Source organism: Macaca mulatta, chromosome 9, assembly GCF_049350105.2.
Source record: "Macaca mulatta isolate MMU2019108-1 chromosome 9, T2T-MMU8v2.0, whole genome shotgun sequence".
Taxonomy (NCBI): domain Eukaryota; kingdom Metazoa; phylum Chordata; class Mammalia; order Primates; family Cercopithecidae; genus Macaca; species Macaca mulatta.
Window position 1 is genome coordinate 131,491,684 of NC_133414.1, and position 12,882 is coordinate 131,504,565.

Below are 12,882 nucleotides of genomic sequence, written 5' to 3' on the forward strand. Positions count from 1 at the left end.
AGGTGGCGAGACCTCACGGCATCTCTGACTTCATCTTCCTGTCAGGGCAGGAGAAGGTCTCCTGGGAGAAGGAGGTGACATCTAAAGTTAGTCCAAGGCCGAGAGGAATTCAGCCCAGACTGCCCTTTCTAAACCGGGGCCGACTTCTTTGAAAACGTGGCAGGTTCTAAAAAGCATCTGAAGGAAATGTGTCTTCATAGCCAGGACATATTTTCTCTGGCAGATTCTGAGATTGATGATGCAATTAGGGCAGGCCAAAAGAATGAAGTATTAGGGCTGTAAACTAAGATGCACATAGATGTTTCCACTCTTTGGGAGGCACAGATGTAGAAAAAGTTCTTTGTTCCTTAAGCTCAATGTAATAGTCTGCATTTTGTGTTAGAGCGGCATCTCCCCACAGAGGCCACCTCTGTGTTTGGCATAAATCACAATGCAGAGAGAAGGCTCATTCGGTGGTGTCTTCCCCGTTGGCACCTGGCACGTATCTGGATTATGGATGGTTGTGGGTGCTCCCTGGCACCCTGGCTGTTAGAATGGAGCTCTGGACAGGGAGAGGGCCTTTTTTATTTTTATTTTTTGAGATGGAGTTTCACTCTTGTTGCCCAGGCTGGAGTGCAGTGGTGCAATCTCAGCTCACTGCAACCTCTGCCTCCCGAGTTCAAGCGATTCTCCTGCCTCAGCCTCCCAAGTAGCTGGGATTACAGGCATCCGCCACCATGGTTGGCTAATTTTTTATATTTTTAGCAGAGACAGGGTTCCTATGTTGGGCAGGCTGGTCTCGAACTCCTGACCTCAGGTGATCCGCCTGCCTCAGCCTCCCAAAGTGCTGGGATTACAGGCGTGAGCCACCGCACCTGACCAAGAGAGCTTTAAATGATCGGAACAGCAGAGGGGCCTGTGTTTCGGGGAGGGCACAAGGCCCATCTCCCTCTCTGGTTGGAAGGGACTGTCTTGCAGATGGAGGTCACGAGGGCATTCTTTGCATACGGTTTACCTTTCTTTTCATCGAAATCATTGTCTGGCTGCTATTTCCTGAGCTACATCTCATTGTAAAATTCTGGGTTGTTGGCACAGACTCTTACTTGCTGCTTCTGTTTGCTGGGTACAGCTGGTTGAAGCTTTCTCCCACCACCTGGGCAAGAGTGTCCTCGAGCTGTGGTTTCTGGGGTGGCCCCAGTCCTGTGGAGTGTGATCTGCCTTGAGCTCTGCCCACCCAGGGGAGCCACCATGGTACCTTTCCTCTGTAGGTGGCCTCTCAGGACTCCCCTCAGGGAGTCACTGTGGAGACATGGCCTGTCACTAGGTGTCTTAATCAGTGTGAAAAGCCCAGCTGGAGGCCTTCCATCCGTTTTCCGCCTCCCAACACAAATGCTCTTCAAGTGGTGGCCTGGCACAGACTCTTCGGAGAAAGGCCTTTTGATCCCAGCGGGGGAGGCCTGTCCCCGTGTGCTCCCGCTGCCACCTGCATGCCCGTCCACCGGCGGGGCCTCTGTCGGGAGGCAGCTGACCTGAAAGGGATGTTGTTTTTTAACGCAGGTTTTAGTACCCACAGCAAGAGTATTTTTAGCTGGTTATTGAGGCTGATTAGTGAGCCCCAGGCCTCCATTTGGTTAAATCGAGCCACCTTCACAGCTGTATTTTGGTACAGTGCAAATCTAGTGTTCTGGATGGTATAGAGTTACCCCAAATGATGGCCGGCCATTTGCCCAGGGCCTGGGTCCTGCAGAGCAGTCTGGCTACATTCCCATGGTGCCAGACCAACGGCGGGCTGTCCAAGGGCGGCAGGACCCTGGGTGCTTCTCATTCTGGCAAACAGCAGGCAGCTGGCTCTAGAGTGCTCAGCCCCTTTGGAGACGCCATGGCGGCCCTGTTGCTTGCTAGCTGTGCTGTATTGGAACCTCTCAGACCCCTTAGTTTCTTCATCTGCAGATTGGAACTAATAATACCTACCATGTAGATATAATAATCCCCTGCCATGTAGGGTGAGCCTGGCATCAGCACTCCATGCGGGGATTGTGTCTGTGTGTGGGTGTCTGTGTGTCTGTATGTGTGTGTGTAGGGGTGCGGGTGTTTGTGTGGGTGGGTATCTGTGGGTGTGTGTGTCTGTGAGTGTGTGGGTCTGTGTGTGGGGGTGTCTGTGTGTGGGTTTGAGTGTGTGTGGGTGGGGGTGTCTGTGTATGGGGTATCTGTGTGTGGGTAGGTGTGGGTGTGTGGGTGTCTGTGTGGGCGTATCTGTGTGTGGGCACGTGTGTGTGGGGGTGTGGGTGTGTGAGTGTGTGTGGGTGTGTGTATCCGTGTGTGGGCACGTGTGTGTGGGTGTGTGAGTGTGTGTGGGTGTGTGTATCCGTGTGTGGGTACGTGTGTTGGTGTGTGGGTGTCTTGTGTGGGGGTGTGTGCGGGTATCTGTGTGTCTGTGTCTGTGGGTGTGTGGGGGGTGTGGGTATGTGTCTCTGTGTGGATGTGGATGTGGATGTGGGTGTCTGTATGGGAGTGTGTGAGTGTGTGTGGGTACGTGTGTGTGGGTGTGTGGGTGTCTGTGGGTGTATCTGTGTGTCTGCGTGTGGGTACATATGTGTGTGGGTGTATCTGTGTGTCTGTGTGTAGGCACCTGTGTGTGTGTGGGTGTGGGTGTCTGTGAGTATCCGCGTGTCTGTGTGGGCATGTGTGTGTGTGGGTGTCTGTGTGAGTATATGTATCTGTGTGTGTGTGGGCACGTGTGTGTGGGTGTGTGTGAGTATCCATGTGTCTGTGTGTGGGTATATGTGTGTGTGGGTGTATCTGTGTGTCTGCGTGTGGGTACGTATGTGCGTGGGTGTATCTGTGTGTCTGCGTGTGGGTACGTATGTGTGTGGGTGTATCTGTGTGTCTGTGTGTGGGCACGTGTGTGTGTACATACATGCACACTCAGGTTTACGAGATCGTCAGGGAGCACAGAGGGAGAAAATAATAGGAAAAAGTCAAGAAGAAAGAGCCACCTTAAAGCATCTCAGGAATTCATCCATCAAGTCAAATCATCAAGAAATCCCCAGTCCCTCAAGGCTCATCTTGATGTGGAAGAGGAATTGACCTCTGGGGAGAAAGGCTCTGACCACGCGACCCAGTGGGAATCCAGAGGCCAGCGCACCAGCCCGGCAGCTGTGACCTTGGACTTCTCTGAGCCTCTGTGTCCAGCCCTATAAAATGAGGGGTGGGATTCCTTAAAGAAACACCGCCCTATCTCCCTGTGATCTAAATGATTGTCGTGTTCGTGTTTCTCCATGGGAGAAAATCGCTGGATCTTGGCTCTCCATTAGAAGAGAGAGGGCAAGACAAGGACACTTGCTCACTGTGGATGGAAATGAGCCTGGCTGCCTCTGTGGTCACTGTGAGTGCCGCCTGCGTGCTCCCTTTGACTGGTCTGAGAGGATTCAGACCCTAGACACTGAGGTGTGAGGTTTCCCTGAGGGCCGGACAGACATCTGACTGCGCGGTGGGATGCCCGGGGAGGAGTTCGGGTCCTTCTCTGCTAGTGTCATTTCCTGTCTCTTTTGAAATAGCTGTACTTTTGGACAGAGGCTGACAAATTCTTGGGTGGTGGATTTTGAAATGGTTATAAACAATTTGTAATTAGCTCCTTTGTCTAAATGAGAAAGGGACACTTACTCAGGCTTTTTATTGACTCAAGGCCCTTTATCCACGTGGCAAGTGCGTCAGATGTGAGCAAAGGAGCCCCCTCTGGGATTCAGGAAAATTAAAAAGTCTGTTTGTTGGAGACCTCCCATCTTTAGAGCTTGGGCCCCCTGGCTTGGCTAGTTATCAGAGTCCTAAATTCTGTGGTGTGGTTGAGGAGAAGCCCTGCGCTTGGAGGTTCAAGTCCCAGCCCTGCCACCTCCTGCTGCACGACCCTACGCAAGTGCCTTCCCGCCGTGGGCCTTTGGGATCTCCACCTACAGACAACGGGGTGGGATGGCAGCCCCTGTTCTCCTGCGTCACTGCCCTGGCTGTTTCAACGTTCAGACAAGAACATCTTTAAAAACCTGTGTGTGTTCACTTTGTAAACTCAAAAGCTGGAAAAGACCAGGCATCCACATTATTGTTTATCCTTGCAAAGTATAATAATCACAATGGTGGTAACTACAGCAACTCTTTATTATTATTTATGATGGGCCAGGCCCCAGGCCAAGAGCTTGATCACTTCTGTCTGTATAATCACTGCATACCTAGGTGCTGGTACCATCTGCATTTTATAGAAAGGTTAAGCAAATTGTCTAAGATCACACAGCTTACAAGGTCTGAGTAACCTAAGGCAGCTTCTTGGTGGCCTTCCAGTCTGGTGGGCTGTTATTTTTCCAGTAGTTTCTTTTGATTCATCTAAGTCAGTGGTCTTCAACCCCAGCTGCCCAGGTGCCAGCCCTCATGGCCCAATGGAAAGCCTGGTTTCATTGGTCTAGTGTGGGACCTAGCATCAGTGTTTGCTCAGGGCTCCCTGCTGATTCTGATGTGGTCTGTGTGGAGCACCGCCGTCCTGAGACCCAGCATCTGTGGGAGAGGGCAGAGTAGTTTGGACTGAACACTGGGGCTCCATGGCCAGGTCTTTTCCCCTGGCTTCCTGCCCTGCAGGAGAAGGGAATTGGTCAGGTGGCCTCTAGGGGGTTTCCTCCAGGGGCTGTGAGGTTCTGTAACCATAAGAAGCTCATGAGCAAAGCTGTTATTTTTCTTTTTCTCCTTCTGTTTTAGGCAGAATATGAAGTTACTCCAGATGAAAAACTGGGAGAGAAAGGGAAGGAAATTATGACCAAGTACCTCACCCCAAAGGTAAGGAACTTTCCAAACCCCACAGCAGGTAGCACAGGAGGCATTATCCAAAAATAGGAGCCCCTAAGTCTGTGCCAGGCCACGTGGGGGAGCTGTTAAGTGCTGTGCTGGTGGCTGTTGTTGATCTCCTGTGATCCACAGTTCTCATCCTCCCCCAGAGAGTGCCCAAGACTGGCAGGGCCAAGATAGGGATGGTCTAGGCCAGGCCTGGAGTAGGGGCGGGATGCCTGCTTCTTGGGGCCCAGCCCCTTCAAGAGTCACCATGCTGCCCTGTGCCTACACCCAACCATTTGTGATAGGGCAGATAGAGGCCTGGCCAAGGTCAGGAGAAGTGCCCAGAAGGAAGGGCTCCGCAGGGCGGTTCTGAGAGGTTGGCGTGGAGGGGAAGTGTTGGCAGTTGATTGGGAGGGAAAGGGGGTGCCCAACTACATCAAAGAATGGAGAGAATTCTGAAGCATATTCTGGAGTATTCTGTAGGGTCGGGGGCCACCCTGACCCCACCTCGGGGGCATCTACTGAATGGTTTAAGCATTGGGGTGCCACCGTCCTCAGGGTCCAGTAGCCTTGGTTCTCCAAGATCTGCTTCCTCTTGACTCACCTTCACAGAAGCGTGTTCTCAACCCATTTAGTGTTCTAGTGTCAGTAGTTCTGCCCACTTGGTCAAGTCACATTCCCTCCCTGGGCCTCTGTTTCCCTTTCTTAAAAGTGGCCTTCCTGCCAGACTCACCTCCTGGAGGTGTTGGGAGCCTGAGATGAGACCTGTGTGGGAATAGCTTTGCATGTGTCCCATCCCCCGGGGCCATTGGTGGCTTCATCCTGCTCAGGACCCTGTGGGCCAACCAGCTCCCCGGAAGGGTATACCTCCCATCCCAGGCTACCAGTGGACTGAGGTCATCACAGCCTGTGGAAGGTCCTGGCCATCAGTCCTCCCACCCCCTGCACCTCTTGTACCAAATGTAGCCCTTGTTCTTCTCCAGCATCAGCAGTTGGTGGTGGCCGTTGCCCTTGCAGGGTGAGCCCAGCCTCACGCCCAGAAGCGTTGCCCTTTGTCATGCCCCACTCTGAACAGCCTGCTAGACAGCATCCCTAATACGCACACGGAGTCACCATCACCTTGCTGCCTCCCCTTGCTGTTTCTCTGCTTCTGCGTCCATCATAATCCGTGCATTTCTCTTTCTGTGAGCAGCAAACACCCCCAGCCCTTTTGCACTTTTCAGAAATGACAGAATTTATGTTTATAAAACACTTCTAGGCATAGAATGGGGCTAGTTTGCTCTGGACAAGGCATGGCCCTGGGCAGGCACAGCTGCCCTCACCTTGGGCAGCACAGCCTTGCCATGCTCCAGATATGGGCCTGTTGATGTCTGTGAGGTTCTCAGGTGGACACAGTCGAGGAGATGTTCTCAGCAGGGTCCCTGTTCACCCAGTCACAGCCGATGTCATATTGATGAGGCTCTGGCAAGATACATTTTTCATCTCCTGCCACCACTCAAGACAGTGTGGACACTCTGGGCATAAACACGTGCCCTGAGCTTAGAGGGGTGCAAGCACCGTAGAGGGCATGATGATGACAGCTCCCTGGCTGGGCTCCTGTGGTGGGCCACATGCCTCTGAGATGTCTCTGATGGTTCCTGTATCCACGAGAGGTTGCCCTGTTTATAGACAGGCCACTGAGGCCCGCAGAGCTGCACAGCGTGAGGGGCCGCTCAGCTGATGGGGTCTGCAGCTGCCCTCGGCAGAGGTATCTTCCCACGGCGGCTCAGCTTGGCCCAGTCCACCGCTTCATCTGCGTCCCTGTGGGGTTGCCCACTCACATGTGTTCCCCCCAAACAATGGCAACTAGCATGTATTGAGGAGCCCTTGTGTCAGGCACCACTGTCTATAGTCCTTGCTGTCACTGTGGAATGCAGATTCTGTTGGTTCTATCTTACCAATAAGGAAGAAGAGGCTCGGGGAGCTGTCGCATCCCAAGTCACACAACTAGTGAGTGACAGAGCTAGAATTTGAACCCAAGTCTGGGTAATTCTAGACCCCTGGTGGTTTTCCCTGGGTATAGGCTCCTCACCCTCCTTCACCGTCCTCCCACTTGTCTGCGGCCTGGCTCTGATCTGCAGTGAGGGCGGAGTGCTCCCTTTGCCCGACCTTGCTGGCTGGATAGGCTCTTGTGGCTTAGCCAAGAACAGGGTATAGGCAGGCACTGGGGCAGCCAATGAAGGCTGCCACCGGCTCACCCTGTGGCCAGCCTTGTTCAGAAGCCCCTGCTGGCAGCCTCTGACCTGAACTCTCCAAACCTCCCTACCTCTGCTCAGCCTTGCGTCCATCTCCTGGAGGGATGGGGCCCAGACTCCCCCAGCAGCTCAGATGGTTTTACAAGTGCCTCAGAGCCTGCCCACGTTTTTTCCCTTAAGTTCTCCTCAATTTAAAAACTTTAAGCCACACCATTTGTTACGGCCAGGGAGGCCTCCGGGGGAGGTAGTCGATCCGTGCCTTGGGTTAACTGTTTTCCTACAATAAACTTTGCCATTCCTTCCCATAACCGTCCGTCCCATGACAGCTTGCTCCGGAGCCTGATTGACTTCTCACATGCCCCTGGGCCCCAGATGCAGCGAAGCAAGGTGGTGGCTGAGGAGCTGAGTGAGTGACTGAGGCCCCAGCACTGGCTCAAAGGACTTTGACCAACCCCAAAGCCACTGTCCCCAAGCCCAGATGGTCCTTGCCTTGGGCCCCCTCCTCAGTATGTAGCTCGTGTGTCTCAGCTCTGCGCAGTGCTTTCCAAAGGGTAGACCATGGGAGAGTGGCCAGTGGAGAGGCTCTGTGAAAGAAAGCGCTCTGTGGTCAGTTACATGTGGGCAGCACTGTAATGCCATATCTCCCCTGGTGGATTCACTCAGCATGTGAGCATATTCAAGGCTCTGAGAAGTCCTGCAAGAAAGAAACCTCTTTAACTGTTAACAAAGCATTTCCCAAAGTTATTGACCATAACATTTTTTTCAGTTTCCGGCACACCTGGGGCTACAGAACACATCCAAGAGCCTCATGCCCACACCTCCTTCTGCTCCAGCATCCTATCCTGGGACCTCTCCCACAGCCCCACACTGGGCTCTGGCCGTACCATTTCCCAGGCTCACCTGGACGTCCATACTTTGTGGCCTTCGTTCAGGCTGTGCCCCAGAAGGCCCTTTATCTGGAAGGCACTGTCCCCTACTCTGTCTTTCTCGCTTCTGTATCCCTGCTTAGCCCCAACATCCCCAGCTGCACAGAGCCTCTTCCACCTCTCATCAGAGCCCATTGCCCTCACCTGGGTGGTCTCTGAACACATTGTTCCATTGTTGTGATTCGGTGCCCCATGATAGGGATTCGAGGAGCCCACCTTCAGGGTGGGGGCAACACAGAAGCAGATTAACCAAATGCCCCATGATGGGAGCAGTGGTGGAGCTGTGCTCAGGGAAGTGGAGGATCTGGAGAAGCTGCCCCAGCCCAGCCCAGGTGAGCCAGGGGAGCCTTCCAGGAGGTGATGCTGCTGAATCAGATCTTAAAGGATGTGGAGGAGGAAGCTGGACACGAAGGGGAAGGAGGAGCGGCCTTCATAGGTGCAGTGCAGTGGGCATTTGGGGCTATCTAGAGGTACTTGTAATTGGCAGAGTTGTGGGGGAGGGAAGTGCTCCTAGCATCTGATGCATAGAGGCCATGGTTGCTGTTGAGCATTCTACAGTGCACATGGCAGCTTCCTACCCAGAGTTACCTGGGGACAAAATGTCAATAGGGCTGAGGTTGAGAAACCTTGGCACAGAGGTAGAAAAGGGCACGGGGTGGGCAGTGCTGTGGGGGTGGGAATGGGGAGGGGGCCCCTCTGGGCTATAGGAACTGGGAAGCCATGTTGAGGTGGCGGCAGTGTGGAGCTGCCAGTGCTTTGAGTGCCACTTGTATTTTAGGATTATCCCCCTGACCTCATGGAGGAGTAATAAGGGGGATGAGGAAGGACTGGAGGCAAGAGGCCATCTGGGGAGCAGCCCCAGATCCCCAAGCTGGGCCTGCAGCCTTGGGGATGGGGAGGAACAAGCGCCTTGCAAAACGGCAGAAGGAGGATGCCCTTGGGCTTTTGTCTTGAGTCTCTGGGTGGGTGGAGGTGTCCCCAGGAAAGACAGAGCACAGGATGAGGGCTGTGGGAAGGTCCACCTGCTCTCGGCAGAGGCAAGGGGATTCACTTTGGATGGAGACAGTGGCATCTGCTCTCTGTGTCCCTGCCCCAGCATGACGCTGGACACATGGTTCTCGATCAATGTGAGCTGGTTGAAATGAAATGCTGAGGGGAGCTCTGGAAGCTGCCCTCCATGGGCCCATCAGCTCTCCTGCCTCATGTCTCTGGGGAGCCATGCTTGGTGAGCTCACATCCTGAGGTGTCTGCCATCTTGTAATTGTTGGAAGCCAGGATAAAAAGCCCCTGTCTAAGCAATGTCTATGCCTGGAGCTCCATTCTCCCTCCCCACGGAGGACGCCCTACCAACCCTTGCCTGAAGTTTTTATCCCAAGAGGCAAAGCCCACTCCATGGACACTGCCTCGAATCCTGCATCGGTCGCCCACACACAGCCAGCTTTGCTTTGGGGGTGTTACAGGGCGCCAGCCAAGGGTGGGCTTGGAAGGGCTTGAGAGCTGTTGGAGAGCTCACAGAAGGGCAGCAGAGTGCCGAGAAGGAGGTGAGCTTTAGGGTCAGGTAGAACTGGTTTCAAAGCCAGATGTCACCTCTTTGGGCTGCATGGGCTTGGGAAAGTTGCTTAACCTCTCAGTGCCTCAGTTTCCTCATCTGTCAAGAGTGTCGGCCATGAGGATCATAAATAAAAGCAGCAAGTACTGAGCGTGGTAGCTGGGGCATCTTCAATGCCCGGCAGCAGTGCCTGTCATCTGCCTTTCCCCACCTTCTCTGTGCCTTCAAAATCAGGCTGTTGAATGAGGAAATCGTTCAGACATGGAACTGCCAGCTGTGGAGTGTGAGAGGCCAAGGGTCCAGAGGGCCTCCAGCTGCAGAGGGCTGGACAGAGGCAGTGCGTCAGTCCGGATGATTTATACTAGCTGCCACAACAAACCCCCAAATCTCAGGGGCTTCTCCCAGCAAAGGTTAATTTCTTTCTCATGCATCATCTGATTAGGTCATCAGCTCCTCTGGGTACTTCTCCCTGGGTGACTCAGGGATCCTGGCTGCTCCTGTGGACCCACCATCTTGAATGTGTCGTCTCATGGTCAGTGCCACAGGGGAAGAGAGGGATGAAGGAAGCACAGCAGCTTTTAAGTGCTTGACCCAGAAGCAACACTCATCACTTCCTCTCGCGGTCCATGGCCAGTGGGGAGGCTGGGAAAGGGAGAGGAGCATGTGGAATATTAGGTGAGCACACCAGTAAGCCTCCCTCTGTACATTCCCATCCCTCAACCCCCAAGTTAAGAACATCACATGGCAGGCTCGTCTCTGGTGCTGGTTAGACAGCCATGAGCATGGCGTGTCTTAGGGATGGTCTCAGGTTTGTTAGCTCACAGAAGCTGGCCAGCGGGCCACAGTTGGATCTGAGTGTGTGAGCTGAGATTATAGGTGACAGGTGTTCAGAAGGGGGGGGTCACTCTGAGCTGAGGTGGCCCAGGAAATGTTCCCATTGTAATAATAATAATCATAAGTGAAAACAGAATTATATTTCATCCACCATTACAGATGACTTTTTGAAATACCTATGGCCGGGCGCAGTGGCTCACACCTGTAATCTCAGCACTTTGGGAGGCCGAGGCAGGCGGATCACCTGAGGTCAGGGGTTTGAGACCAGCCTGGCCAACATGGCGAAACCCTGTCTCTACTAAAAATACAAAAAATTAGCTGGGCGTGGTGGCACATGCCAGTAATCCCAGCTACTCTGGAGGCTGAGGCACGAGAATCGCTTGAACCAGGGAGGGGGAGGTTGCAGTGAGCCAAGGTCACGCCACTGCACTCCAGCCTAGGTGACAGAGCAAGACTCCATTTCAAAACAAAAAAAAAACCAAAAATACCATTTTTTTTTTTAGATCTATTGATATAATTCTCATACCATAGAACTAATTCCTTTAAAGTACAATTCCGTGGTTTTAAAAAGATTCAAAATCATATAACCATCACTGCTTTCTGATTCCAGGGCATTTTATCACCCCAAGAAGAAACTGTTGTACCTGTTAGCAGTCACTCCCTGTTCCCCTTTCCTCCCAGGCCCTGACAGCCACTAATCTACTTTCTGTCTCTAGGCCTATTTCAGACATTTCATAGAAATGGAATATCACATAATATGTGGCCATCTGTGACTGGCTTCTTTCGCACCGTAATGTTTTTACGATTTATCCACATTGTACCATGTATCAGCACTTCACTCCTTTTCATGACTGAATGATATTCCATTGTAAAGATATAACACATTTATTTATTTATCTACTCATCAGTTGATGGACACTTGTGTTATTTGTACCTTTTTGTTGTTGTTGTTGTTGTTGAGATGGAGTTTCGCTCTTGTCACCCAGGCCGGAGTATAATGGCGTGATCTTGGCTCCCTGTAACCTCCACCTCCCGGGTTCAAATGATCCTCCTGCCTCAGCCTCCCAAGTAGCTGGGATTACAGATGCCCACCACCATGCCCGGCTAATTTTTGTGTTGTTAGTAGAGACGGGGTTTTGCCATGTTGGCCAGGCTGATCTCGAACTCCTGGCCTCAAGTGATCCACCCACCTCAGCTTCCCAAAGTGCTGGGATTACAGACGTGAGCCCTCGTGCCCAACCTGCTTCTACTTTTTGTTTCTACTTTTTTGCTCTTATGGAATAATAAGGCTATGAACATGCAGGTACAAGTTTTTGTGTAGACATGTTTCATTTGGGTATATGCATAGGAGTAGAGGTGCTGGGTCATAAGATAACTCTATGTTTAAACTTTTGAGGAACTGCTGGGCTGTTCTTGAAAGCACTGTACCATTTTAAATTCCCACCAGCAGGGTTCCAATTTCTCCACAACCTCATCAACACTTGTTATTTTCTGTCTTTTTTATTTTATCCATCTTAGTGGGTGTGAAGTGGTGTCTTGATGTGATTCTGATTCATACTTCCCTAATAATTAATAATGTTGAACACCCTTTCTTGTGCTTTTTGGCCACTTGCGTATCTTCTGTGGGAAATGTCTATTCAGATTCTTTGTTCATTTTTGAATTGGTTGTTTGTCTTTAATGTCGAGTCAGAAGAGTTCTTTATATGTTCAGGATACAAGTTCCTTATCAGTATATGGCTTACAAATATTTTCTCCCATTCTGTGGGTTGTCTTCACTTTCTTGATGGTGTCCTTTGAAGCACAAAGGTTTTTCATTTTGATGACATTCAGGTTTCATTTTTGTAACTTGTTTTTAAATGACTTGTTTTCATTTTGTCTTATCTGTCCTTGTAAGAAGGCCTCAGTTTTTGAAGGGAAAGGGTGTGTATGGAAACAAAGTAAAGAAATCCTAATGCACATTTAGCCCCATGACCTGGTCTTCCTTTGAAGCACGAGAGCCCCACTGCCTATTGGAAAGATCAGGGCCAGGCCTGGTCCTTCTTGGACATTCAGCCCCTTATCCTAGTTGACACGACAACATTCTCCAGACTTTGAGCTCTTCCATTCCTAGGACCGCACTGGCCTCTTACAGACTTGCTCCTGGAACTTCCTAGCAGCTCCCCAAGGTGGGTATTAGTGTACCCATTTTACAGACCAGGTAACTGAGACTTGGGAAGAGACGAGGCTGGTCCAAAATGGAGAAGCGCCTGTGTGACCTGCTTTGGCTGTGTTACTTGTAGGACGTTTTGCTGCGTCTCATTTTAATTGGGCCCGTGAGCAGCAACAGTGCTGGTCTCCGTGGTTGCAGTGCCCCACCCCAGTTACTAAGGTCTGGCAGGAGGTGCCAGTTTTGATGTGGCTTTCTTAGGGACTATCAGTGGATTCCAGGGGAAGCTCAAACCCGGTGCCTGGTCCTACTGAAAGGGCCTGTGTGGGTTCTTCCTGGACAAGGGGGTGGACAGGTGGGTTGGGGCAGGCTTCTAAGGAACTGGTATGGCATCCCTACGTGGGG

General features: G+C 51.9%; 1 protein-coding gene across 7 annotated transcripts in view; it reads left to right on the plus strand.

Annotated features, from left to right (window-relative positions):
* The window catches only part of GRK5 (G protein-coupled receptor kinase 5), a 253,439-nt gene that overhangs the window by 185,681 nt on the left and 54,876 nt on the right, over positions 1-12,882 (plus strand). For all 7 annotated transcript variants that reach the window (XM_077947626.1, XM_077947627.1, XM_015148304.3 and 4 more), the window contains one exon: positions 4,717-4,794. In XM_077947626.1, the coding sequence (XP_077803752.1) occupies positions 4,717-4,794 (78 nt within the window). The remainder of the gene's footprint in view (positions 1-4,716; positions 4,795-12,882) is intronic.